The 25909-nt window shown below is 57.4% G+C and overlaps 1 protein-coding gene across 5 annotated transcripts; it reads right to left on the bottom strand.

The window, feature by feature from the left end:
- Nucleotides 1–5255: 5255 nt before the first annotated feature.
- Nucleotides 5256–14418, bottom strand: MRPL23 (mitochondrial ribosomal protein L23). Of its 5 annotated transcripts, none has more exons than XM_054438923.2 (5): nucleotides 14287–14418; nucleotides 10777–10899; nucleotides 9585–9667; nucleotides 8957–9036; nucleotides 5256–5516 (listed from the first exon to the last, which is right to left on the bottom strand). In XM_054438923.2, exons 1-5 carry the CDS (start codon nucleotides 14301–14303, stop codon nucleotides 5352–5354), a joined length of 468 nt encoding a protein of 155 aa, XP_054294898.1. In that variant the 5' UTR covers nucleotides 14304–14418; the 3' UTR covers nucleotides 5256–5351. The 5 variants fall into 5 exon arrangements, with proteins under 5 accessions (XP_054294898.1, XP_054294899.1, XP_063526753.1 ...); XM_054438924.2 differs by having other exon boundaries at nucleotides 8963–9036; XM_063670683.1 differs by lacking the exon at nucleotides 14287–14418 and adding an exon at nucleotides 13612–14000 and having other exon boundaries at nucleotides 8963–9036.
- Nucleotides 14419–25909: the final 11491 nt, after the last annotated feature.

Here is a 25909-nt window from a genome sequence, read left to right as displayed (position 1 = left end):
TCCATAATTATCCAAATACCAGTGTCATCTCATACTGACAGACAATGGCACCCTTCCTTCTGTGATCAGTGCTAAAACCCATGACACTGTCATCACGCAGAGTGCTGAGCAACCGCGCTGAGAATATGAGACGCACGGACACGAAGCCCTCCCAGTGAACCTGTGGGAAGGAGGCGAGCAGCATCGCGTGACCGGGGCTGGCCTGGCTCAGGGGGCTCTGCAGAGCCGGACCATGGGCTCCTCAATCTGGAGGGGAGGCTACTCACTCATTGCCTGGCCTCTGCACCCACTGAGCGCCCTGAACCAGGCCTCTGCCTCAGGGGTGCCCTCAGGGGAACTCAGAGGACTGTGCAAAGGTGGGCTTCGAGTCCCTGATGCCGCGTGGAGGGCCTCTGCCGTGCAGATGCCAGGCGGGAAGGAGTGGAGAAGCAGGAAGAGGCGTTACTGTCGGACCCGACGGGCCCATCCCTTTCCAGCCCCCAACTTCCCTGGGGTGACAGGGCCTGGACCTGTGGACCCCTGTCTCTGCGGGAAGTGTTTGCTGCAGGCCCCAGGGCTGCACCCTCCCGGGACAGGCTGCAGACCCTGCACATCTGAGCTTCTATGAATTCCATGTAGAATTCCATGGGATTTCTGGAATCTTCTGTCTCATGTCTCTCAGTGAGGGAGGATGGCAAAGAATGTCAGAGGGAAAGATGGGGTAGCGGCTCTGTCCTGGGCCTGAGGGACGTCTCTGAAGGCCAGTGCCCCCAGCCTCCCGCCATAGGCGCCCCAGAGCAGGGGTCACTCTAGCCATGGGGTGAGCCCCCTAGGGTCTCAGCTTTGCAGAGCTGGGCCCAGGCCAAGGCAAGGAGTGCAGATGTGAGGGGGAGGACGGTGGGGGGTCTCCCACCCTCTCGCAGAGCTAGCCTTGTGCAGGGAGAATGCAGGCCTGGCCGGCCCTCCCCATTGGACACAGCATCAGGGCCCCAGCATCCACGGAGGCCAGGGCCAATCAAAGCCAGATGTCGGAGAAACAAGAAAAGCTGACTATTTTGACTAGAAAAAGCCCTATTTACAAAGAAATAATGAAGCGATTTGGGGGGACTGGTGCTGGGGATGATCTCAGACAGGGTGGGGTGGTGAACGCAGACGCCCAACAGGTCACTCAGGGCCCGCGTGTCCCCACCCGGCGTGGTGTGGTCTGAGGCCTCGCAGGGTGCGGCTCCTGCCAGGCTGAGCTGGGTGGGAACCTTGAGGGACGTCCCCTCAGACACCCAGACCCAGGAAGCAGCCGTATCTGGAGGAGCAGGAGAGGCTGGAACACGGGGGCCCCAGCAGTCCTGTCCACCCAGCATGCCACGGCAAAGTGCAGCGTGCACTACGGAGCGTCCTAGGGCAGGCGGAGGGGTGGAAATAGGGCCAAAGAGAAGAATTCTTGGCCTTGAAAGGACTCTTAGCCGGCTACGGAGATGAGACGGGCACTCACGTACACCGCAGCCCAGGCCCAGGCCACCACGCACAGGGCACTGCAGGCATCGTGCTTGCTCCCAGGGCCCCAAGACGCAGGGGCGACAATGCAGGGAATTCTGGGGGTGCAGAGCTGTGAGCAGTGCTGGAGAGAGAGAGAGGAGGGGACCGAGGGTGCGGCACCTGGGGAGGAGGAGAACAGAGGACAGAGGGGTTTCTGCTCCATTCCGGCATCTTGGCTCTTACCTGGAGCTGCCGGTGCATGGGCTCCTGTGGGCCGTAGAGCTGGGCCCATCGTGGCTATAACTCATCAGCACAGAGAAGTGGGGCCGTCCAGCTCTGAGCACAGCCCGGTGCAGTCCCGAGGGCCCCTCCACCCCTTCCCATGCACACAGCGTGGCACTGCCTGGGCCTTGCATCACCCCTGCACGGCAATAAATGAACATAAATGGGGACACGGAGCAGCACTGTCGGCTCTCTCCCTCGTCCTGTTGCCTTCATCTCTGGCTGCCCCCGACCCTGCTCCCAGCTGAAGATGTCCATGAGGGGAAGGGCTGTCATGTTGGGGGCGACCGAGGCAAGGCCGCGGGCCCACTTGCTATCTCTTGGGTCAGGGTCCCTCTCCCACTCCCGCCACGCTGAGGATGTCCAGACACAGGTGGGAGTGGTCTTGTCAGCCTTGGGAGATTAATCTTTCCGGGCGAGTTCCTTCTGCAGGAACAGCCTGTTTGGGTTGGACGGGGGTCTTGCCCAGGTGTGGGGGTAGTGAGGTTGACGCCCAGGCCAGAGGGGCCCTGTGAGACCCTCTCTGGTCCCCATGCATGAAAGAGCCTGTGTTAGCACATGAGCCACTACAGTGGGGCCCTTGTACTGGGGAAAAGACAGACCTGCCCCGGTGCTGGTCCCTCCCTCCCTGAGCCTCCAGGCAGAAGCGGGTCATGGGAGCTGGCGCGTCCAGCCAGCCCCTTCTCTGGGCTGTATGTGCGCCTGGGGTGGTGGGAGCAGACCCCCGGCTGAACCCCTGAGCATCCCACTCCACCCAGGGCCCTTCCTGTGGGCCCTCCCCACACGGCCCTGGTTGGCTACCCCAAGCTTAGCTCCATGGGTGCGGCACGCAGGGCTCTTGGAGAGAGGCCGAGCCTTCCAGACCCTGAGTGGGGCTGCCTGCCCACCCCGGCCTGCTCCGCGCTCCTCTGCAGCAGGCATGTGAGGTGGGTGTGGATGCTTTGGGGAAGACTATCCAGTGACGTGGCTAGGTCACGCCACGCGCGGCTGGGACAGATATCTGGGGCTTCAGTTCCGACACCTGGCTCAGACCAGAAACCACTGGTCAAGTGAACCACCCAGAAAGCGGGGTCTTGTGTGAATCACCCACCCCCACCGAGGACTGGCAGCCCTGTTTCTCACACTGGACAGCCACACGCCCGTCCCTATCCTCCATTCTTCAAGAAATGCGTCCAGCCTCGCCCCGCGCTCATCCCCGCATTTTGGTCTTGCCTCCACCTGGGCACTCCCTGGGACTGGGTCCAGGCCACGCACTTGGCAGGCCTCTGAGGCTATTATCTCCCCTAAGGCCCTGCCCTCAGCCAGCCCCTTTCCGGGGTCAGTGGGCTGCCATGCAGAAGGATGCCCAGTGACGACTGGGGAGTGAGGGAGCCCCCAGCGTGCTGTGGAGATGGGGGTGCAGTAGCTCCCCAGCCCCTTTCTCCTCCCTGGCAGGGAGGCCTGTGGGAGACATGGGGGCTGCGACGGGACAGCACAGGCCGGGGTGAGACAGGGCGGGAGGAGGATCTGGAGGCCGGGGCGGCTGGAGCCGGAGTCAGGGCTGCGTCTGGGGGTGGCGGCCGTGATGGAGTGTGCCTGGTGCGCTGGCCGCCAGCAGGGCTGCTAACGGCCCCTGTGTGCGGGGCTGGATGTGCCGTGGATGAAGGATGGGATTCCTCTTCCCCTGCCGTGAGTTAGGGTCCTCAGAGCTCTAGGCCCCATGAATTATTTCTCTAAGGAAAACACAGTTGACTCCATTTCTCCGGCTCCACTTCCTGACCTTCCCCATCCCTTTAAATCAACACTGAAGGGTGAGCTTGCCCGGGCCTTCACCCCCTAGCCGAGCGCTTCCCCCGCCACATCCCCTCCTGCCTGCACTCTGGGCTGGGGGAGGGGAGGCTGAGCCAGCTGCCACGCCATCTCCTCTTGCAAGACCCTCGGAGGCTGCCCAAGCAGAAGGAAAAGTCAGGACCCTCACTCAGACCACAACAGGCCCACGCTGCAGATCGGGGCTGGTCCCGAGGCCACGTGACACCTGTGTTCTTCTGAGCATTCGGATGGGGAGGCTTACACAGCAAACCCAACTTTGTGCAGGAAGGCCGCGCCGTGGGCTTTCCCCCAGATGCCCGACTGCAGCTCCGTCCTGGTCAGGGTGGAGCGCAGATGGCTCCCGACGTACACATGGGCCCTGGTTTTGATTCCCAACCCCAAAGCCGGAGCTGCCTGCACACAGCAGGGAGGGGGCCTTGCTCTGGCCTCCATGTTGGGTTTTCTAAGGAAGCACTGGAACCAAGGACAGGCTAAGAAAAACAGAGGAGCCCCCGGGCCTCTGCAACCCGTCCTGAGGACACACCAGCTGCCGCATGGAGACGGGGCCAGAAGGGGCTCTGGAGGCCCTGGGCCTCACCAGATGCAGGGGTTCTGGGAAGAGGGGCTGGAAACCTTCCGGACTCCTTGGAAGATTCTGAATAAGACATCATTAACACCAAAAATCAATTCTGTATCCAGCTCAGGGCCCCCTGGAGGCTGCCCCGGCCGGCCTGTCCAGCTTTGCTGGAACGGGAACCCAGGCCAGTCTGCCAGGTTCAGGCCCCAAAAACGGCGGCCGGGCAACCCCCTTTTGCTCCCACCAGCCAGGCCAGGCTAGGAGAGGCAGCACAGAGCCTCTGGCAGAGCCACAGGCTTCCACGAGAACCCTTTAGACAAGAATCAGAGGCAGGGGCTGTGCGTCCTGACCTGCCCTGGGCCAACAGAACAAGGGTCTAGACCCAGGCATTCACCCAGATGCTGCGAGGCCACTGGGCACCTCCAACAGGATGCTCAAGCCCACCCTCTCCTCTCTCGACCTGTCCACCCCCAGGGCCGAGAAGCCCACAGAACTGTTTTGCAGTGGTTGCTGGCCATACCTTGCCCCCTGCCCTAACCACCTTTCCAGGCTGGGTCCTCCCTGTCCCCTAGGCCCAGCCCCGGGCCCGTGCCCGACAGCAGCTCTCCGCCATGGCTGTCCTGAGACACTGCTGCCCTCGGATCCCTTCCCGGCCCTTCTCGGGTTCTTGCTGCCAACAGTGCCAAACCGAAACCCACAGGCGGGCCGGAGTTCCCCCACCAGGCCCCCTGAGGGCTGCTGACCTGGCAGCCCCTCCCCAGAACTTCTGTCCAGGCCAGGCCGTTCTCTCACCCGGCGCCGCCCTGTGCTCACGCTGACCCCTCCATTCCTCCCGACGCCTCTGGGCTCAGGCTTTGAATGCGGGCACTCAGAACTATCTTCTGGGTCTTTTCACCTGCGTGTCTCATTCCCCACCTGGCATGCAGCTCCGAGCCTGTGTGTGGTCCTCTCTCTGGCCAACCCGCCTCCCCAGCATGGGGCCACCATGTCTCAAGTCTGCCTACCCTCAGTTCCCCGTCAACTCAGAGACCAGACCCCAGCCGCGCCCACTGCCCAGACCCTGGGAAAGCAGAGCCAGGCCACGTGGCGCTCAGAGCTGGGGGGTGGCTGCTGCGTGTCTGGCACCCAGAGACCCAAGAGAAGAAGGAAGCAGAGCTTCCGGCTCTTTCTCCTGCCGCAGGACTTTTATTTAGGTGTTGGGACTGCTCTGCCACAGCTGCCCACCTAGGGCACGTCCCTGCTGGCCGCCCCGTCACAGCCCAAACCAGCTGGGGATGCCGCCCCGCCGCGGGTCGCTGCTCTGCCTCTGCTGCCGCTCCTCCTCGAGCATGCTATAGAGATCGTCGGCAGCGCTGCCTTCAGGGCTCTCGTCTTTCTCGGGAAACAGATCTGGGAACGTGAAGGTCTGTCCGTGGGCCTAAGGGGGAGAACAAAGGCTCCAGCCAGAGCTGCAGAGACTCCTCGGCAGAGGGGTCTGTGGGGGAGCCTCATGCTTTCTGGCAGCCCCTTTCTGCTGGCGCCGGATTCAACTGCTCAGAGGTACCTCCCTGGGCCTCTTGGGGCAGCGTCCCTGCCTGGAATGCAAGCACCCCCACAGCCACCGGCCCCCGGCTGTCACGCTGCAGCAGAGGCCACAGCTCTAGGACAGGGCCGCTTTCCCCACCATTGTCTCTTCAGGGCCTGGTGTCTGCCCCCACCCTGGGTGTACCCATTTACTAGCACGGGGCCACCTGGTTGTGGGGGGGGAGCAGGAACAAGGCATGGAAAAACATGACACAAATCACGTCTGGTACCACGCTGAACCTGTCCATCCAAAATGCCTCAGGCTCTACTCACATTAAAGCTCCCCCTCCTCCCAGCCCAGAGCCTGGCAATTAAAATGAACATCACGTACAAAGAAACATGCACGTGCGGCAGCTGATAAATCAGCACCGGCTCTGCCAATTAACTGGTCTTACATCTTCTGCTGAGAGTTCAGAATATGTCCGTGTCAGCCAAGCCCCAGCCCAGGCCACAGCATGTGGCTCGGGTTCACGAGAAGGAGGGGATACTGCTCCTTGGGGACCTAAGCAAGTATGAGGAGCCATTTTAACTTGCTAATGATTACTAAGTAGCTCCAAAGCTAAGGGGCGAGAGGCAGAAAGAGCAGACCAGAGGAGAGGGAAAAGAAGAGGGAGGAGCGGGCCGGCACATGTCAGGGGCCAGCCGCCCTCCTGTTTCCAGACAGGTGGAGAAGGAGTGAGGATGGCACCCAAATCTGGAAACCTTTAGTGAGTAAAATCAGTCAAGTACACTTGGCTCTTGCAGACCCTTGTTGTGTAAATAAATTTGGATGTGGGCAGGCAGCCAAGTATGATCTGCAAGAGGCCCAGATTCCACCCTGCGAGGGAGGTGTATGCACCCTGATCCCTGGCGCAGAGCGCAGGGGCTGGTGGGGAGAGTGGCACTGCGTGCGCCGTAGCCGGCCTGCAGGAGGATTGGCTTACACAGCTCTAAACTTTGCATCTTTTAAAATACCAAGGGGCAATCGTTTACATGTGAGGCTGACTGGCCAGAATGGGAGATTTACTTTTACTATATGGAGGTGACTCGGCTAGTTTTCTGAGGCAAGGGGAACCCAAAATGACAGTTTAAAACACAAACATGGCCATTTGTCATAGCTTCAGGAAGAAATGGGGAAAGGTGGTGAGAGAAAATCCGTTTCTTACAGGAGACAAACACCGTTTGGGGATGCCAAGCATGGTTTCCCCAGGGGGTTCCCCTTTCTAGAAGCGTTCACCTTGTACCTAAAAAAAAAAGCCCTTGATCCTTCCAAAAAGGAGAGAGACAGCTGATGGGGTAAAGAACAGGAGTGGAGAAAAATGTCCTAATGACAAGTAAACAAGGCAGCCCTGCCTTCAGGAATCCCAGGGTGCCCTGGGGGCTGCTGCCTGCCTGGACCTGGAGGCCGGAGCCCCGAGCACGGAGCTCGGCCCAGCTGGCGGCAGCGGCTTGTTCTGGAGTTGCCTCTCATGTCGCGCGCCCTTCATTCCTGCGCCGCTCAGCGTCCACATAAGCCTCGGGGCAGCGGGCGGTCAATGGTCTTTTTGTTGTGTGGGTCACTGAGGCGCTGCTTACAGCTCCCAGGACTTTGGGCCAAGGAGATGCTTATCAGGTTGTCGGAGAAAAAAATGTGGGACTCCCACCATGTGGGACAGGGCCTTTCCACAGCGGCCAACGCCAAATAAAGTGGATAATTTTATCTTTCTAATGCTCCCTCCCTGGGCTTTGCAATTAGCAGTGATTCTAAGCCCTGGCACAGGGCCCAGGGGGACACGCTGAGCAAGGTCTCAGCAGACACAAGACAGGAAAGGGCCTTGAGAGTCCCCTTTGCGGGGGGACAGGGACCAACGGCCACGGCCCATTTCTAGGTTGTGCAAAGATCTGCTGGAGTTCAGGAAGGGGGGTGAGGACCCGTTACAAATTTTAATTCTGGAACAGGAGGACCCATGCCCAACTGGGACCCTTCAGGCTCCCAGTTGCCCTGCCCTGTCTCTGGCAGCCCGGACTTCACAGAGGGAGAACGACACGCGGGCAGCAGCTGCAGACACCGGATCCCGGAGCTGCTGGGTTCAGTTTTCATGGGAGGTGGGGCCCAGAGGAAAAACGCAAGGGTTCGGATGACTTGAATGCCACTTGTAACCGTAGCTGCCTCTGAAGTGCCCGTGGCGGTGCCGGCACACGGGATGTCCACCCACATGCCATGACAAAGACAGATGGGCCCGATAGACACTGAGCACACAGAGGCCTTTATGAGGCCAACGGCTGCTCTCCCCACCTGGATTGGCTGATTTCATGCACAGCAAATATTAGGCCAAATTATTCTGGGGGCCCCTGTTTAGAACAACAAATGTGACTGTTTTTCAGAAAAGCTGCCATGCTAACTTGGCCTTTTTAACAACTTGCCTCCTTAGCCCCAAAATAGGCCGGCTGGCCCCGGAGGCGGTTTTCACAATAGTGTTACTGCCATCTAGTGGCAGGGGCCGCTGGCTCGGCCTCCAGGGACCGTTTACACCGGAAGACAGCTCCATCCCCACCCAGTAAGGCCAGCCCCAAGGGCAGAGTGGGGAGGCCCAGGAGGCGGCCGGGGCGGGCTGTAGATATCTTGGCCCAGAGAGAAAGTGCCTCTGGGTTTGCATGGGACTCAAAATGAAGAGCCCGAAGAAAGGCTTTGACACTGTGGGTCTCAACTCCTAACAAGTCTGGGTTTCAGAAACTGAAGGCCCAATGTGGGGTGAGGGTTCTTCTTCCTCAGATCCCCCCAGGATACATAAGAAAGCACCTGCTCAGAACCAGCCTGCTGAGCCCTAACAAGTGTGTGGGACCTGCTACCCTGCAATGCAGGGCATGGGCCTCAGCCAACACCCTGGCCAGCCAGACCTGCCTGGGCACCAAAGACCTTTGCCCTCGGGGGCCTCAGACTCTGCCTCCAAGTCTGAAACCCAGCCAAGGACAGGCTCTTCAGAGGCCGGGGCCTCCCATGCTCAGACACCCTGGTGTGCATTGGAGTTGAAACCCACTAGGCCTGTGATGGCTGCCTTTGCCCACAGAGAATTCAAACTTCAAAATCACAAAATGGCTGGATGCTGAGACGTGCCCCATGTGCCCCAGTGCTCACGTGCTCCCAGCGCCACCATTGACACCCCCAAGGCCGTGACGGAGCGTGACCTTATGTGGAGCCTGCCTCTGCGCTGAGGCCCTGAGATCCGGCCTCACGGGGGCTCCCTGGGCCCCAGCGCAGCGTCTCCGGCACAAACATCCCCAAGGACACAGTTGCGAGGAGCCCCTTGGAGGCCCCGCTGGGGCTGGCCAACTCACACGCACCAGCTGCACGTAGGCGACCTTGTAGTCCGGCTTCTTGATCCTGACGTTTCTGTGATCTCTTCTTCTGTTAGAGCCTGCCGGAAGGGAGTGAAAAAAAAAAAATCAGAACTTTAAAAAATTACATCCTCAGAGGCCAGTGCCACTAAAACCAATCTCTGCTCTCTTAAAAATGCAAATATGTTTTTAAAACCTCAAAAAGGCGATTTCTCAGGTAAATGGGCACTGTAATCAAACGAGCCAGCACAGCAGGCTCGCAGGCTCCTCCCATCTCTGAACAGAGGCCAGCAGGTTCTCAACAAAGGAGCTGACGCGGCACCAGCCAGGGCACACGACAGGGGCTTATGGAATAGAGAGCGCTTTGCTGCCCAGCCTCAGCCACTGCAGTCCCACCTCAGGGGCTGACGGCAGGAGTCAGGGCTCAGAATGGACCCCAGGCCAGCCCAGTTGAATTCCGATCCCTGCTCTGGCACGTAAGCACCGTGTGACCCTGACAAGTCACCCTGTGCCTCAGTTTCCCATGAGCCAAGTCAGACCAAGACCCCCATGCAGTAGCTGAGGCTGTGGCTCGGCGAGGTGGGCATGGGGCACGACACCAACAGGAGAACCTCCCGTGGGCACTCACCATGCTGCACCCGTGTCCGCACAGCAGCCACGGGCACGTTATAGATGCTCTCGAGGTAATTCCTGAGGTCCACCCTTGTCATTCTGGAGGCGAAGGAGAAAGAAAATGGCATCTTAACCAGGCTAAAAGCCAAAAATACTGTCCCAGACACACAAGCACCCGAGACTGAGAGGCTGACAGACAAAGACCCACAGGGGGCAGGGAGGAGGGCTGGGTACATCAGCGGCACTAGTGGGGCCAGGCAGCCCCAGCAACACGAGTGCTGCTGGCTGCAAGGCTCCCTACTCTGGGCACACCAGCATGGGGTGGCAGTGGCACAGACCCCAGGGAGTGGGAGCACTGCCCAACCAACCCCTGGCCTGCTCTACAGCCCCACATGGCTCCCTGCTCCGGGCAAGTGCCTGTGAGAGGAGGTGACAGTCTCTGCACACTCCTGGCTGGCAGGTGCCCCACCTCGTCTGCCCCGGGGCCCAGTGGCAGCATCAGGGTTAGGCCTGCTCTGCGGCTGATGGTGCTCTGCGGTTCTAGGAAGTACCTTCTGGAAAGGCCTGCCTGGCATTCGGTGCATTAACTGCAAGTCCCCTCTACTGTAGAACCTCATGGTCACTGTCAACTCAGCTTCTGGGCCCCTGCAGGCTGCACAGGCCTGACCTCCGCCCCCAGGAGAGCTCACGCTGCTGCCCCACCTGGCTCGCATCAACCCTGAGCTGGGGACCTGTGAAGTTAAACACTGCAGAGCAGCACTCCAGTTTTGCTCGCAGGGACTGTGCATTTCTCTGAAGGTCAAGGAGGCTCTTCTGAGCGGTTCTGCACATCACAGCCTGCTCCCAACCCAGCCTCCCAGGGCGCCTCTCCTAAAAAGAAGTTGCAAGAACTCAACAGAAGACGCGAGCACAGAGGTCCAAATTTTAAGGTTTCCAGTGAAGCCCTCCCCAGGTGGAGGGCAGCGTGCAGCCTGCCTGCCGGGATCCACACCTACGGGCACTCCATCAATACTTGCTGGGCAGGGCTGCCTGAGGTGCCTTCCCAGCAGGAAGAGGACAGCATGTGAGCTGAGTTGTTTAACTCAGGACCCAGGACCCCCGAGGGCACTCTCCCAACTCAGCGGGAAAACTTCTGGGCTCACTCCATGGGGATCCCCCCGAGGGAATCCCATGCTCCCCCACCCCAGCTAGAATCCTCCTGGACTCACTCCATGGGGATCCGGAACTGCACGGTGTCCTCAGGCTGGGCCACACCAGGCCGCACCAGCTGAATGAAGAAGTTGGTTCGGAACACCCGAAGTTGTGGGCCACCCAACTGGTACAGGGGGTACCTGTACAGAAGAGATTGGGTCCACGTCACACACTTAGGCCAAGGCAGCCCGACACGCCAACCCTGCAGACCTCCGAGTGTCCACTCACAACAGGGTGGGCAGAAAAGGACACTGCGGATCCCTGAGTGTCCACTCACAACAGAGTGGGCAGGAAACGGGGTAGCTAACCCTGAAGACCCCCACGTGTCCACTCACAACAGGGGTGAGCAGGAAAGAGGGTAGCTATCAGCAGGTCACCACCCAAGGACACAGAGGTCCCCACAGCCCCTTTCTCACACGGGCCTGCCAAGGTGGATGGCCAGTCCCTAGCATCGACTTAAGGAGCATGGGCTGTTGACCCCCAATGTCAGACTTTAGAAAGGGCCAATGGACAAAAATCAGAACCCCGCAGACAGCATTCCCCCAATAAGTTGATGGCAAGGCTCAAAGACGTGTGTTGGGGAACTGATACCCCTGGGAGAGCAGACCCCACACGGCCAGCCCACTCTCCTGCTGCTCAGGTGAAGTGCAGCTGCAGAGAACCACACACCATGGGACAGAAAGGCCAGCTCCACACTCTCCTGGTGGCAGCAGGGCCTAGCTCCTCGATATGGAGAACACAGGCTAACCAGGCTTAGGCTCCTGGAAGATGGTGCTGCCATCAGACTCTGATTCAGTACACTAAATATGAGTTGACTGCACCACACCCCAGCACCCCACTAAAAGCCAGCAGAGGCAGTTGCAGAGGTGCCAAGTGGCCACCGCAAACTAGACTGGCACTCTGCCTGGGCTGGTGAGCCAGGTGACAATCGTGCAGAATCTCTAGCCAGTTGGTTTCGTGCACTCTCCCGTGTTCAGCTGGGTGGACAGGCAGCACTGTCCTACCGTCCCCCACTCCCGGTTCCCGTCTCCCGCCACTGCCAGCACACCCCGGCTCTATCTGGGCCTCAGAGCTGGGCGGAGGAGGGGTACAGGAGAAACTCAGGTCTGCTGGGTCTCGGGGGATGTGGGGTCTGAGAGCCCAGGTGCAGGTCTTGGTGGAGGGGGAGCACAGGGGCTCTTTAGGGGTCTCTGGTGACCTGAGGCACTGCACATGGCCCTGACCTTGGGGAGCACCCAGCACCAAGTTAAGAGGGGCTCCATGAGACCAACGCTGCCCCAAGCTTCACATGAATTTCACGCTGGCCTCTGCCTGTCTAGGGAAGATGAGGAGGAAGTGAGGGTCAGAGGCCTTGGGTGGGGTGTTCCTGAAGGGCCAACAGTGGTAGGCAGCGCTGAGCCTCTGGACCTGAGGGCCTGGCAGGGGCCAGGAGCTTCCGGGAGCTCTCAGAGGCAAGGCGCCTGTAACAAAGCCCAGTCACTAATAATGTCCACCCTGGGCCTCCTGATGGCCACACTGACACATGGCAGCCTGGTGGCCGGGCCGGTGGGGCTGAGTCTTCACTCACCCAACCCCAGCAGAGCCTCCTCTTGGGCACAGCCTTGGCCTTTCCAAGCCTCAGAGTGCAGCCTTCAGGGGTGGGCCCCAGTGAGAGGCCGAGAAGAAAGGGTGGGCTCTGGAGGTGGAGGGGCCTGACTTGTTTTACCCACAGGTTCAGGCTAGCCATGGCCACCCGAGGGGCTCACACTTCCCTCTGGTGACCAGCTGTGGGACTGCAGGAGGGGAGACAAAGTTTGGGGACTCCCAGTAAACAGCAGAAAAGAGGGTTCAACAGCTCCCAGGCCATTAATTTTCGAGTCTCCAGGCTTGGGGCCTGAAGGGCACACTTTGCTAAGGGTCTGAAGGGCCATGTGTGGGCTTGAGGTGAGAGGCTGGCAGGGGTTGGGACAGGACTATTCACTGTCCTTGTTCCCACAGGCAGAGCCTCTCCAGGCTGGAGCGCCAGCTGTCTGTGCATGGAGCATGCAGATCTGGAACAATCTGCACTGTCGACACCCAGGGACCCAGGAAAGGGCTCTAAGACCTCTCTTTTGGACTCGAACCCTTGTAGGCCCACCAGCCCTCAGTTCCCTCAGTCCCACTCTCCCCGGGGAGCACCCCAAGCACTCCGCATGGTATTTCACAAGCACCTCCACAGTAACCTATCTCAAGTAGAACTGTGCACTAACTTCTTCCTCAAAACACAAAAACCTGGCTCACTGCCACCAGCCTGCCTCCCCACGGCCCCACAAGTGACTCACCCAGGATCCCACCCTCTCGGCACCCCCGCCCCAGCTGCATCCAGTCCACAGCAAGTCCAGTCAGCGCTCCCTGCAAAGGCTCCCTGGCAACAGGAGTGTGTGCACTGCTGGGCGAGCGGGCCCCGCTGCCTCCAAGGCAATCACACCTGATCCGTTTCCAGGAGCCCACCACCCTTGGCCCTTCAGGAACACCCCACCCAGGTCCTCTGACCCTCACTTCCTCCTCATTCTCCAGGGACAGGCAAAGGGCCAGCGTGGAATTCACGTGAGGCTCAGGGCAGTGTTGGCCTCACTAAGACCCTTTCTTCCTTGGGGCTGGGTGCTCCCCAAGGTCAGGGCCACGTGCAGCACAGGTCCCAGATGTCTGCTGAAGGAAGCCTCCTCCATTGGGGTCCCACCTGCCACCCTCCCCTCTCTCCGCAGCTATGTGCAGGGGCCTCCAAAGCCACACCCTGGCCCCTTGACCGTCCCTCTCCAGAAACACTGATTACTGTTCTCCAAAACCCACCCGGGAGCCCACATCTACTGATTACGCCTGAGTCATCCGTTCACCAAGAAATATGCAGGGTTTCCTGCTTCAATTTGGGGAGGATGAAGTGGTGCAGGACAGCGCCCCGATGGCCCCCTGGGAATCCAGAGAACATGCAGAGTGGGCGTGGGGGGTCTGGGCTGAGCAGAACCGGGCCTCCCGCCCCGCCTGCCCCAAAGCCCTGAGGGCTGCGGTCAGCTGCCCTTTCCCACTCAAACCCAATCTGGATTCCCAGCTCCTCTGCCTCAGGCCGCGCCCGCGCTGCGGTGGGGGCCGCCCGGGCCTCCCCGCCTGGACCCAACAGCCGACGTGGCCGCCGCCCCGTGACGACCAGAAAAGTCTCCAAACAGCGCCCTCGATCCTGGCTGCGGGACCAGCCCCGAGACCGACCCCGGGCCGCCCTCCCAATCCCCACGCGGGGGCACCGTGGCCTCCATGGGTTTGGCTCGGATCCTCTGTCCCCAGCCCGGCCACGCCCGCCCCCGGGGTTGCTCTAAACCTGGCGGGGGGCTCCTCCGCCACCCACCTCGCGTGTCCCAAGCCATGACAGGGGGTCCCGGAGAACCCTGCCTCGCCCGGGCCAGGAGGGGGCCCAGGGACGCCCACCCCGCTCCCCTGAGTCCGCGCGCCCTGTGGGGTCCGTCTGCTTGTGACACTAAGGGGCGCCCCGCGGCGGGGGGGTGACGACCCCTACTCACACCACATTCCGCGCCATGGCGGCCACGCGCGCTTCCGGGGCCCGCGAGGCGGAAGGAGCAGCGCGCCCGCCCCGCACGGCCGCCGCCTGGCACAGCGCCCCCTCGCTTCCGGAGGCCGCGCCGCCCGCCCCGCACGCGCCCGCGCCCGCGCTGCCCGCCCGTGTCGTCCCCAGCCCCGCGCCCGCGCCGTCCCCAGCCCCGCGCCCGCCCCGCCCCACCCCGCGCCGCCTTCTCCTCCCTCCCTGCCCCCTCCTGTCCCGCACTCCACGTTCCTCCCCGCCCCGACCCCCACTCCCCGCGCCGCAGACTCCACAGGACGCGGGGCCGCAGCAGTCCCGCCCCGCACTCCCGGCCCCACAGCCTGAAAACCGGGCCCGCGCCCCTGCTGCTCGCGCCCCGCCCACGCCCGCACCCCTCCCAGCCCCAGAGGCCTCCCGCCGCAGTCGCACTCTTTCGGGCCTGTCTGCTCTGCCTCCCAGGACCCCGGCCTGCACGCCCCCCACACCCGTGCCCCTGCCCTTTGGCAGCTCCAGGCCACAGCCTGGCCCCGCACCGCTGCGCTTGCAGCTGCTGGGAGCTGGAAGTGGAGACCCGGGGCTGTAGTGCTGGGGAGGGCGGGTCCCCGGGTCTGGGGTCTGAAGCCCCTCTCTCCATCTGGCTGTTTTCCCCCGGGAGCCCAGAACCCCAGGGCTCCTCCCCTCGCCCTTCTGGCCAGCCCGGTTGGCAGCCCCCACACTGGCCACACCAGCCACGCGCTCCATCCGCAGTGCTCCCACCACGCCTCCTCCAAGAGGGCCACTGGCCTCTCCAGGCCTTGCCGTTTGCTCACCCCCTCTCCACCCTTCTGGCCAGCCCCCTCCAGCCTCTGGCAAGGCCGTCTCTGCAGGGACCCCCGTCCAAGGCCCAGTCCTCACTCCTTTCCTTGGGTAGTGCTGGCCAGGAGGGCTGCTGGGACCTTTCGGGAGTAGAGGGCGGCAGCCTCCTTCCCCTGCCCCCAGGCCTCTCCCTCCTCCCCTGGTTTCCTCTGCCTGGTGGCTGCATTCAGGCCACTTCTCAATCTGTCTCTAACTGCCTGTGCCCCCCCCACCCCCAAGCCTGGCTTGTTCCCGCACCCAACAGCACCCTAAGTGGTTCTTCAGAGCAAGAGGCAGGGGTGTCATGCTTCAGAGCAAGAAGCGGGGCCATGGGTCCTGGTTGCTGCTGGGGCAGGGGGCCCAGGTCTGCAGGTGGGAACAGGGCTGTGGGAGGGCACTGGGGTTGATGGAAATTCAGGAGGAGGAGAGGGCACTGTGCCCCTCCGAGGGCCTGGGCCGGGTAGGGCTGGAGTTCCTCCTGATGGGTGGGTTTGAGTGGAAATGACTCCAGGGGGTCTATCTAGCATGAAGGCATTGAAGCAGGATGGAGTGAGAAGTGGGACAGAGTGGGCGGGGAAGGTGGTGGCAGCTGTCCCCACTGTTGTCCAGGCCTGCGTGGGGTGGAGAAGCTCCAGGCTGCCAGTGGCAGGGTCCCAGGAGGCTGGTGACCAGACAGGCCTTTGCCCAGCAGCAGGTGCCCTTGGCCAGGCCCAAGGAGCAGACCGCAGGACAGGGATGGAGATGGAGAAGGGGGGTCCTGGGGCCCGGGGTCCTCAGGCTTCCTTTTCTATTCATGCAATGCTGCCTCTCTCGGCAGCCACACCGTGCAGTGTGCTTAGAGATATGTGGCTGCTGGAAGTTGGGTTCAAAGTTGTGGGTGGCTGATGTGGAGAGGAGGGTGATTGGAGGCCGAGCTGTGTGTCAGGGGTGGGTGCTGCTCAGTTCACTGGGGCTGCTGGAGGGCAGGGGTTGAGCTGGGAGCTGAGGTCCTTCCTCAGGGCAAGGCAGGGATGGGGTCTCAATGGAGCAGACCTCTCACCACTCCTTCCATCCCTGCTTCTCTGATAATCTGCTAATGGGATCCTCCGGAAGGCATGCTGAGTATGGGGGGGGTCTCTGAGATGCCTGGGGAGCCAGTGGGGACCTCCTCGTCCTCCTTCCCACCTGCCATTGAACACAAATGCCAGTGCGGCTTCTGCTCTGCCTGCCCCTCCTGAGATCAATGGTCTGCACGGGGTTGAGGCTGCCAAATGAATACATGCCCAGTTAAATCTGAAGTTCAGATAAACAACTAATAAATTGTCATTTTATTTTTATTTGTTTATTTATTTGAGACAGAGTCTCACTCTCACTGTCGCCAGGCTGGAGTGCAGTGGCGCGATCTCGGCTCACTGCAATCTCTGCCTCCCGGGTTCAAGCAATTCTCCTGCCTCAGCCTCCTGCGTAGCTGGGATTACAGGCGTGCACCACCACACCCGGCTAATTTTTGTATTTTTAATAGAGACGGGGTTTCACCATGTTAGCCAGGATGGTCTCGATCTCCTGACCTCGTGATCCGCCCACTTCGGCCTCCCAAAGTGCTGGGATTATAGGCTTGAGCCACTGTGCCTGGCCCTTATTTTATTTTATTGTATTTTATTTTTTATTTTTTGAAACAGAGTCACTGTGTAGCCCAGGCTGGAGTGCAATGGCACAGTCTCGGCTCACTGCAGCCTCCACCTCCTAGGTTCAAGCAATTCCCCTGACTCGGCCTCCCAAGTAGCTGGGATTACAGGTGCAGGCCCCACGCCCAATTGATTTTTTATTTTTAATGAGGATGGGGTTTCACCATGTTGGCCAGGCTGTTCTCGAACTCCTGACCGCAGGTGATCCGCCTGCCTCGGCCTCCCAGAGTGCTGGGATTACAGGCATGAGCCACTGCTCCTGGCCCAATAATTGGTCCTTTTTAAGTAGACCTTATCTTTTAGAGCAACTTTGAGCTTACAGAACAATTGCTCAGGGAGTATACAGAGTTCCCACAGACCTCCTCTCCCTGAGTCCCCCTCCATTATTAACATCTTACATCGTGTGGTGTGATCTGTTCCAATTGATAAACCAATATTGATGCATTACTATTAAGTCCAGAGTTTACCCCCAGGGTTCATCCTTGCAAAATGTCCTTTAGCCACCATTATGGTGTCACACAGAAGCGTCACTGCCTGAAAAGCTGCCTCTGCCCTGCCTGTGCTTTCCTTCCTCACCCCCCAGCCCTGGCAACCCTGGCTCTTTCCACTGCCGCTTTGGCTGTGCCCTCTCCAGACTGTGGTATCATTGGAATCATACAGCACGTAGCCTTTCGAGATTGGCTTCTTTCCATGAGTGAGATGCAGTTAGGGCTCCTCTGGGTTTTTTTGTGGTTTCATAGTGCATTCTTTTCGGGCCGGATACTGTTCCATTGTCTGGATGTACCTCGGTTTATCCCTTTGCCTACGGAAGGACTTCTTGTTTACTTCCAAGTCTCGGCAGTAATGAATAAAGCCTCTGTAAACGTGTGTGCAGGTTTTAGGGTGGACACTAGTTTTCAATTCATTTGCAGAAACACCCAGGAGGGCCATTGCTGGTTGTATGGTAGGAGGACGTTTGGTTTTGTAAGAAACTGCCCCGCCGTCTTCCAAAGCGGATGCACTGTTTGGCGTTCCCACTGCAATGGTGGTGCTTCCTGCTGCTCCACGTCCTCACCAACTTCTCATAGGTGTGTCGGGACATGCTCTTCTGTTTCCACCTGCTTGACCTGAGCCAGGAGCCCCGCTGCAAGGGCAGCACCTAGACTGAGCTTTGTGAGTCAGGCTGGGGGAGCTGGGGCATTTTTACAGTGAGGGTCCCTGAAGAGTTTTAAGGGAACGTACGAGTTCAGCTGGGAAAGCACTTTCAGCCTGCAGATGAGAATCAGGTCATGGGGGGGAGGGGCCGTTCACACATACACTCACTCATTCATTCATTCATACAGAGGGTGGGGGGAGGGGCCGTTCACACATACACTCACTCATTCATTCATTCATACAGAGGGTGGGGGGAGGGGCCGTTCACACATACACTCACTCATTCATTCATACAGAGGGTGGGGGGAGGGGCCGTTCACACATACACTCATTCATTCATTCATACAGAGGGTGGGGGGAGGGGCCGTTCACACATACACTCACTCATTCATTCATACAGAGGGTGGGGGGAGGGGCCGTTCACACATACACTCATTCATTCATACAGAGGGTGGGGGGAGGGGCCGTTCACACATACATTCATTCATTCATTCATACAGAGGGTGGGGAAGGGGCCATTCACACATACACTCACTCATTCATTCATAGACTCATTCATTCATCCCACCAATAAACTCACAAAAAGGTGCAAACACTGTAGCGAAATCACTGTAAGCGCAAACCAATGAGCCAGCATGTTCAAATGCAGGTTTTCAAAGGTTAGGAAGAAATGGCAACCCCCTTGTTTTACCCAGCACCTACTTGTGCCAGGCCCTGGCTGCAGATCACCGCCTCTCACCATCCAGGAACCAGAGAGCCCGGGGGAGGCCAGACCCAGGCACCAGGAGCCCTGGGGCAGAGCAGGCAGGACTCACAGGAGAGGCACAGGCAGCTCAGAAGGGTTGTCGTCAGCCCTTGCCCATCCCGCAGGCCACAGCGTGGACCACGAACCCTCCTTGCCTGCATCCAGCATCCTCAGACCCTGTGTACCAGCTGGGTGACCATGGCTCTGGGAATGTGGCTTGCTCACATCCACAAAGCCATTGTGCATTACACCAGGATAGAACCCAGAAGACACCGCCCCCACAAACAGCCTGCGGCCCTCCCCAGAGCTGTAATAGACACACCCATTGCCCCAAAATTGTTCTCGTGCCCTGTGTGGCTCCCCATCCCATCCTGGACCTCCCAGTCCCAAGCAAGCAATGTCCTGGTCGGTTTCTGCTTTTGTGTGTGTGTGTGTGTGTATGTGTGTGTGTGTGTGTGTTTTGAGACAGGGTCTCACTCTGTTTCCCAGGCTGGAGTATGGAAGTGCAGTGGCACAGCAAGAGCTCCTTGCAGCCTCAAAGCTCCTTGCAGCGCCAGCCTGTGATCACCAGCCACACACGTGGCCACCTGATGTTTCTCCCAACCAGAAGAGAAGGCCCCCCCACCCACATGGGAGGCTGCGTTTGGACAGGACCAGGACAGCAGGCGGGGGTGTGTTGGTGCTGCCCTGATGAAGCCCTTCAGAATCAGCTGCCATTAGACACTTCTTGTCTCCCCATCGGTCCCTCCCGCTCCCTCCCCCCTCCCTCCCACCTTCCTCCCCCCCTCCCTCCCACCTTCCCAGCCAACCTGGCCCCTTTGCTGCAGTAGCAGAGCCCCCTCCCAGCACCTGCTCCTGGTGGCCCAGGGCTCAACAGTGCCTCCATTCTAGGAGTCCCATCTTAATCCCAGTTCCCCCCACCATTCTTGCCCTCCTAGGAACCCTGCTCTCGGGTGCCACAAAGAGTGGGTGGCAGAGGTAGTCAGCCTCTCACATGGCGTGGTCGGGGCCTCTGAGGGTCCACGTGGGCCTTCTTGTGCCCCTGTAGCACGTGGGCTTCCGGGGCCGCAGGGTCTGGGCACGTGCTGACCCCACACACTTGCCACACCCTCTTCCCACGGAGGCCTCATTCACCACCTCATTGAAAACTGCAGCCTCGGCCAGGCACGGTGGCTCACACCTGTAATCCCCACACTTTAGGAGGCCGAGGCGGGTGGATCATTGAGCCCAGGAGTTTAAGTCCAGCCTGGGCAACATGGTGAGACCCTGTCTCTACAAAAAGTAGACAAGTGAGCCAGGTGTAGTGGTGTGCGTGTATCAGTTGCTCATATTTCTGATTCCATGGTTTGGCTGCTTCTGTCTGTTGCTCATTTTTTCTGCAGGCTGAATTGTGTTCCCCTTAAAATTGTTACCTTGTGGCCGGGCGCGGTGGCTCATGCCTGTAACCCCAGCACTTTGAGAGGCCGAGGCGGGCGGATCACCTGAGGTCAGGAGTTGATCAGCCTGGCCAACAGGGTGAAACCCTGTCTCTACTAAAAATACAAAAATTAGCCGGGTGTGGTGGTGCGTACCTGTAGTCCCAGCTACGAGGGAGGCTGAGGCAGGAGAATCGCTTGAACCTGGGAGGTGGAGGTTGTAGTGAGCCGAGATCGTGCTACTGCACTCCAGCCTGGGTGACAGAGTGAAATCCGTCTCAAAAAAAAAAAAAAAAAAAAATCATATGTTGAAGCCTTAGTTGCTAATACTTCAGAATGTGACTGTTTTTGCAGATGGAGTCTTTAAAGACATAATTAAATTAAAATGGAGTCATATGGGTGGGTCTTAATCCAATAGGACTGGTGTCCTTATAAGAAGAGGAGATGAGGACACAGACATGCAGAGAGGGATAGCCCCATTGGGGACACAGGGAGATGGTGGCATCTGCAAGCCCCGGAGAGAGGCCTCAGGAGGAACCAGCTCTGCAGCACCTTGATCTCGGACTCCAGCCTCCAGGACTGTGAGAGAATAAATGTCTGTCATTTAAGCTGCCCAGACTTGGTGCTTTGTTATGGCAGCCTGAGCAAATTACTTAGGGCAGGAATGTTTTCCTTACGTGTTTTTCCAAGTGCCTTTAATGTATGAATGACATTACTCCTTCTCTGTCATACTTGATTCAAAATATTTTCCCAGTTTTGTCATTTGCCTTTTACTTTTTAAAAACACCTTCGTTGGGGGTGTCATTGACACGCAGCCATTGCCATGTTTAAACTCTACGACTCCATCTGTCTTAATCTACATAGGCAACCATGAAGCCAGCCCCATCAGGAGACAAACACGCTCATTGCCCCAAAATTGTCCTCGTGCCCTGTGTGGCTCCCCATCCCACCCTGGACCTCCCAGTCCCAAGAAACCAATGCCCTGGTTGGTTTCTGCTTTTGTGTGTGTGTGTGTGTGTGTATGTGAGACAGGGTCTCACTCTGGTTTCTATGTGTGTGTGTGTGTGTTTGAGACAGGGTCTCTCTCTGGTTAGTTTCTGCGTGTGTGTGTGTGTGTTTGAGACAGGGTCTCACTCTGGTTGGTTTCTACTTGTGTGTGCGTGTTTGAGACAGGGTCTCACTCTGGTTAGTTTCTGCGTGTGTGTGTGTGTGTGTGTGTGTGTGTGTGTTTGAGACAGGGTCTCACTCTGTTTCCCAGGCTGGAATGTGGGTGCACGTGTGTGTGTGTGTGTTTGAGACAGGGTCTCTGGTTTCTGCTTTTGTGTGTGTGTGTGTGTGACAGTGTCTCACTCTGGTTAGTTTCTGCGTGTGTGTGTTTGAGACAGGGTCTCACTCTGTTTCCCAGGCTGGAGTGTGGGAGTGTGTGTGTGTGTGTGTGTGTGAGAGAGACAGGGCCTCCCTCTGTTTCCCAGGCTGGAGTGTGGGAGTGTGTGTGTGTGTGTGTGAGACAGGGCCTCACTCTGTTTCCCAGGCTGGAGTGTGGGAGTGTGTGTGTGTGTGTGTGTGTGACAGGGCCTCACTCTGTTTCCCAGGCTGGAGTGTGGGAGTGTGTGTGTGTGTGTTTGAGACAGGGCCTCACTCTGTTTCCCAGGCTGGAGATTATGTGTGTGTGTGTGTGTGTGTGTGTGTGTGTGTGTGTGTTTGAGACAGGTCCTCGCTCTGTTTCCCAGGCTGGAGTGTGGGAGTCTGTGTGTGTGTGTGTGTGTGTGAGTGACAGGGCCTCACTCTGTTTCCCAGGCTGGAGTGTGGGAGTGTGTGTGTGTGGGAGTGTGTGTGTGTGTGACAGGCCCTCACCCTGTTTCCCAGGCTGGAGTGTGGGGGAGAGAGAGAGAGAGAGTGTGTGTGTGTGTGTGTGTGTGTGACAGGGCCTCCCTCTGTTTCCCAGGCTGGAGTGTGGGAGTGTGTGTGTGTGTGTGTGTGACAGGGCCTCCCTCTGTTTCCCAGGCTGGAGTGTGGGAGTGTGTGTGTGTGTGTGTGAGACAGGCCCTCACTCTGTTTCCCAGGCTGGAGTGTGGGAGTGTGTGTGTGTGTTTGAGACAGGGCCTCACTCTGTTTCCCAGGCTGGAGTGTGTGTGTGTGTGTGTGTGTGTTTGAGACAGGTCCTCACTCTGTTTCCCAGGCTGGAGTGTGGGAGTCTGTGTGTGTGTGTGTGTGTGAGTGACAGGGCCTCACTCTGTTTCCCAGGCTGGAGTGTGGGAGTCTGTGTGTGTGTGACAGGGCCTCACTCTGTTTCCTAGGCTGGAGTGTGGGAGAGAGAGAGTGTGTGTGTGTGTGTGACAGGCCCTCACTCTGTTTCCCAGGCTGGAGTGTGGGAGTGTGTGTGTGTGTGTGTGAGAGAGACAGGGCCTCCCTCTGTTTCCCAGGCTGGAGTGTGGGAGTGTGTGTGTGTGTGTGTGTGTGTGTGTGAGACAGGGCCTCACTCTGTTTCCCAGGCTGGAGTGTGGGAGTGTGTGTGTGTGTTTGAGACAGGGCCTCACTCTGTTTCCCAGGCTGGAGTGTGTGTGTGTGTGTGTTTGAGACAGGTCCTCACTCTGTTTCCCAGGCTGGAGTGTGGGAGTCTGTGTGTGTCTGTGTGTGTGTGTGAGTGACAGGACCTCTGTTTCCCAGGCTGGAGTGTGGGAGTGTGTGTGTGTGGGAGTGTGTGTGTGTGTGACAGGGCCTCACTCTGTTTCCTAGGCTGGAGTGTGGGGGAGAGAGAGAGAGTGTGTGTATGTGTGTGACAGGCCCTCACTCTGTTTCCCAGGCTGGAGTGTGGGAGTGTGTGTGTGTGTGTGTGACAGGGCCTCACTCTGTTTCCCAGGCTGGAGTGTGGGAGTGTGTGTGTGTGTGTGTGTGACAGGGCCTCACTCTGTTTCCCAGGCTGGGAGTGTGGGAGTGTGTGTGTGTGTGAGAGACAGGGTCTCACTCTGTTTCCCAGGCTGGGAGTGTGGGAGAGTGTGTGTGTGTGTGTGTGTGTGTGTGTGTGTGTGTGTGTCAGAGCCTCAATCTGTTTCCCAGGCTGGGAGTGCAGTGGCACAATGAGAGCTCCTTGCAGCCTCAACCTGCTGGGCTCAATGGATCCTCCTGCTTCAGCCTCCCGAGTAGCTGGGACCGCAGGTGCCCACCACCACACCTGGCTAAGTTTTTGATTTTTTTTGTAGAGACGAGGTCCTGCTATGTTGCCCAGGCTGGCTTTGAACTCCTGGGCTCACGGGACCCTCCTACCTCCACCTCCCAGAGTGCTGGGATTACAGACATGAGCCCTGCACCCAAGGGTTTGTGCTTTTTTACAGTGTTACATAAATGACATCCTGCAGCACACACGCACTCCTTGTCTGACTTCTGTCACGTAGCGTAACTATTCTGAGATCCACGCTTGCTGCTGTGTCTGTTGTAAACACTCGTTTTTATTGCCACAGCATGGGTACACCCCGACCCGCTCATCTGTTCATCTCTTGGTGGACATCAGGGTGGTTTCCAGTTTGGAATGATGGAAAGTAATGTGGCCATTTACATTCACACGCAGGTTTTCAGAAGGACATACATTTCCTTTGCTCTTGGGGAGAGACCTAGAAATAAAACAACTAGATGCTGTGGGAGGTGTGTGTGAAACTTGTTCAGAAACGGCCTAGCTCTCATTTCATGTTGCAGTTGGAATGGTTCGTCTTGCTGACTTTGGCCCTTCCTAGACGTGTAGGGTGCGGTCTGTGATTTTGGCTCGCGTGTCTCCCAGGACCAACCGTGCAGTGCAGCTTTGCACGTGCTACTTCGCCACCGATACGTCTTGTTGGGGGAAGCATCTGTTCAGATATTTTGCCCGTTGCTGTAAAATTGGGTTATTTGTTTTCCTACTGTTGAGTCTGAGAGTTCTTTCTTTTTTTTTTTTTGAGATGGAGTTTTGCTCTTGTTGCCCAGGCTGGAGTGCAGTGGCGCCATCTTGGCCCACTGCAACCTCTGTCTCCTGGGTTCAAGCGATTCTCCTGCCTCAGCCTCCCGAGTAGCTGGGACTACAGGCATTTGCCACCACGGCGGGCTAATTTTTGTATTTTTAGTAGAGACGGGGTTTCACCATGTCGGTCAGGCTGGTCTCGAATTCCTGACCTCAAGTGATCCGCCTGCCTCAGCCTCCCAAAGTGCTGGGATTACAGGCGTGAACCACCGTGAGAGTTCTTTGTATATATTCTGAATTGGTCCTTGTTGAAATAGATTTGCAAAGATTTTTCTCCTGGTTGGTGGCTTGTCCTGTCACCGTTAACCATCTGAAGAGCAAATTTTAAACATTTTTGATGAATTTCAGTTTGTCAATTTGTTCTTTTAGGAATTGTGCTTTTGGTATCATGTCTGAGAAATCTTTGCCTTATCCAGAGTCATAAAGATTTTCTCCTGTGTTTTTATGGCTCCAGCTTTACATTTAGACCCATGATCCTTTTTGAGTTAATGTTTGTGTTCATGTTTGTGTATAGTGTGAGGTATGAATGCAAATTATTCTTCTTTTTCTTTTTGCATATGGAGATCCAGTTGTTCCAGAATATGAAATTGCTGCAGCATGGTTTCTTGAAGAAGCTACAATTGTGCACCGAGTCGCCTTTGCACCTTTGTCAAAAGTCTGAACCGCGCATGGTGGTGGGTGCCTGGAGTCCCAGCTACTTGGGAGGCTGAGGTGGGAGGATCCCTAGAGCCTGGGAATTTGAGGCTGCAGCGAGCAGAGATTGCACCACTGCACTCCAGCCTGGGCAACAGAGTGAGACCCTGCCTGAAAAAAAGTCATCAGTCTGTGTGTGTAAGCTGATTTCTGGACCATTTTCTTTTGGATCTACTTGCATATTTTTATACCAGCATCACTCAAGTTTTGCTTACGCTGGTCTTATATGAATTCTTAGAATGTTAGCTCTTCAATTGTGTTCTTTTTCAGGATTGTTTTAGCTCTTCTACCTCCTCTGCTTTTCCATACGCATTTTCGAATGGACCTGTTAATTTCTATAAATGTAGGGAGAGTTGACATCTTAACAGTATTGAACTTACTAATCCACGAACCTTGGATGTCCCTATTTATTCAGGTCTTCTTCCACTTCTTTCAAGGATTTTTTTACTCTTTCAATTTGGAGGTCTTTCACATCTTTTGTCAGATTGACCTGTAAGTATTGTCTATTTTTATACAGTTAGGAAGTGGTATTTTTAATGTCAATATCTGATAGTTGATTACCATTTTATAGAACACAATGGACTTTGTATATCAGTCTTGTTATTCCACAACCTTGTTAATCTCACTGAGTAGTTCTTGCAGCTTTTTCTTTTGTTGTTGATTCCATCGGGTTAGATGGTCACGTTATCTGTAGATAAGATTGTTTTCTTTTTCCTTTCTCGCCTGTATGGTTTTTATTTCTTTTTGGGGGCCTAATTGCACGAGCAGGAACCTCTAGGTCAATGTTGGACGGAGGTGATGAGGGCAGACATCGCAGCCTCGTTTCTGTTCTTAGTGAGAAAATGTTCAGTCTTCCACCATCGGTTGTGGGGTTTTCATAGATATCCTGTATTCGGTTAGGGAAGTTCCCTCTATTCCTAATTTACTGAGTGATGTTTTTTAAACAAATCAGGAACCGATGTTGGATTTTTCAAATGCTTTTTCTGTACTGTTAAAAGAAAAACCTTAGACAAATTAAATTTAATAGCGTTTAATTAAGCAAAGAACCACCCGCTAACGGGGCAGCCCCCAAACCAAAATAGGTTCAGAGAGGCTCTGGTGCTGCTGTGTGGCTGAAGATTGGTGGACAG

This window comes from Pongo pygmaeus, chromosome 9 (genome assembly GCF_028885625.2).
Source record: "Pongo pygmaeus isolate AG05252 chromosome 9, NHGRI_mPonPyg2-v2.0_pri, whole genome shotgun sequence".
In the NCBI taxonomy this organism is placed as follows: Eukaryota; Metazoa; Chordata; class Mammalia; order Primates; family Hominidae; genus Pongo; species Pongo pygmaeus.
Note: the sequence above shows the minus strand (reverse complement) of the source record. Positions and strands in the feature narration are given on the sequence as shown.

Excerpts from the sequence above, each read along its gene's own strand:
- MRPL23 (XM_063670683.1), bottom strand. The coding sequence starts at position 13,703 with ATGTTCTCTGGATTCCCAGGGGGCCATCGGGGCGCTGTCCTGCACCAC. Across the intron at positions 10,900-13,611 it reads GAAACCCTGCATATTTCTTG|GTACCCCCTGTACCAGTTGG; the intron begins GTGAACGGATGA and ends TCTTCTGTACAG. Across the intron at positions 9,037-9,584 it reads GCGGACACGGGTGCAGCATG|GCTCTAACAGAAGAAGAGAT; the intron begins GTGAGTGCCCAC and ends CCCTTCCGGCAG.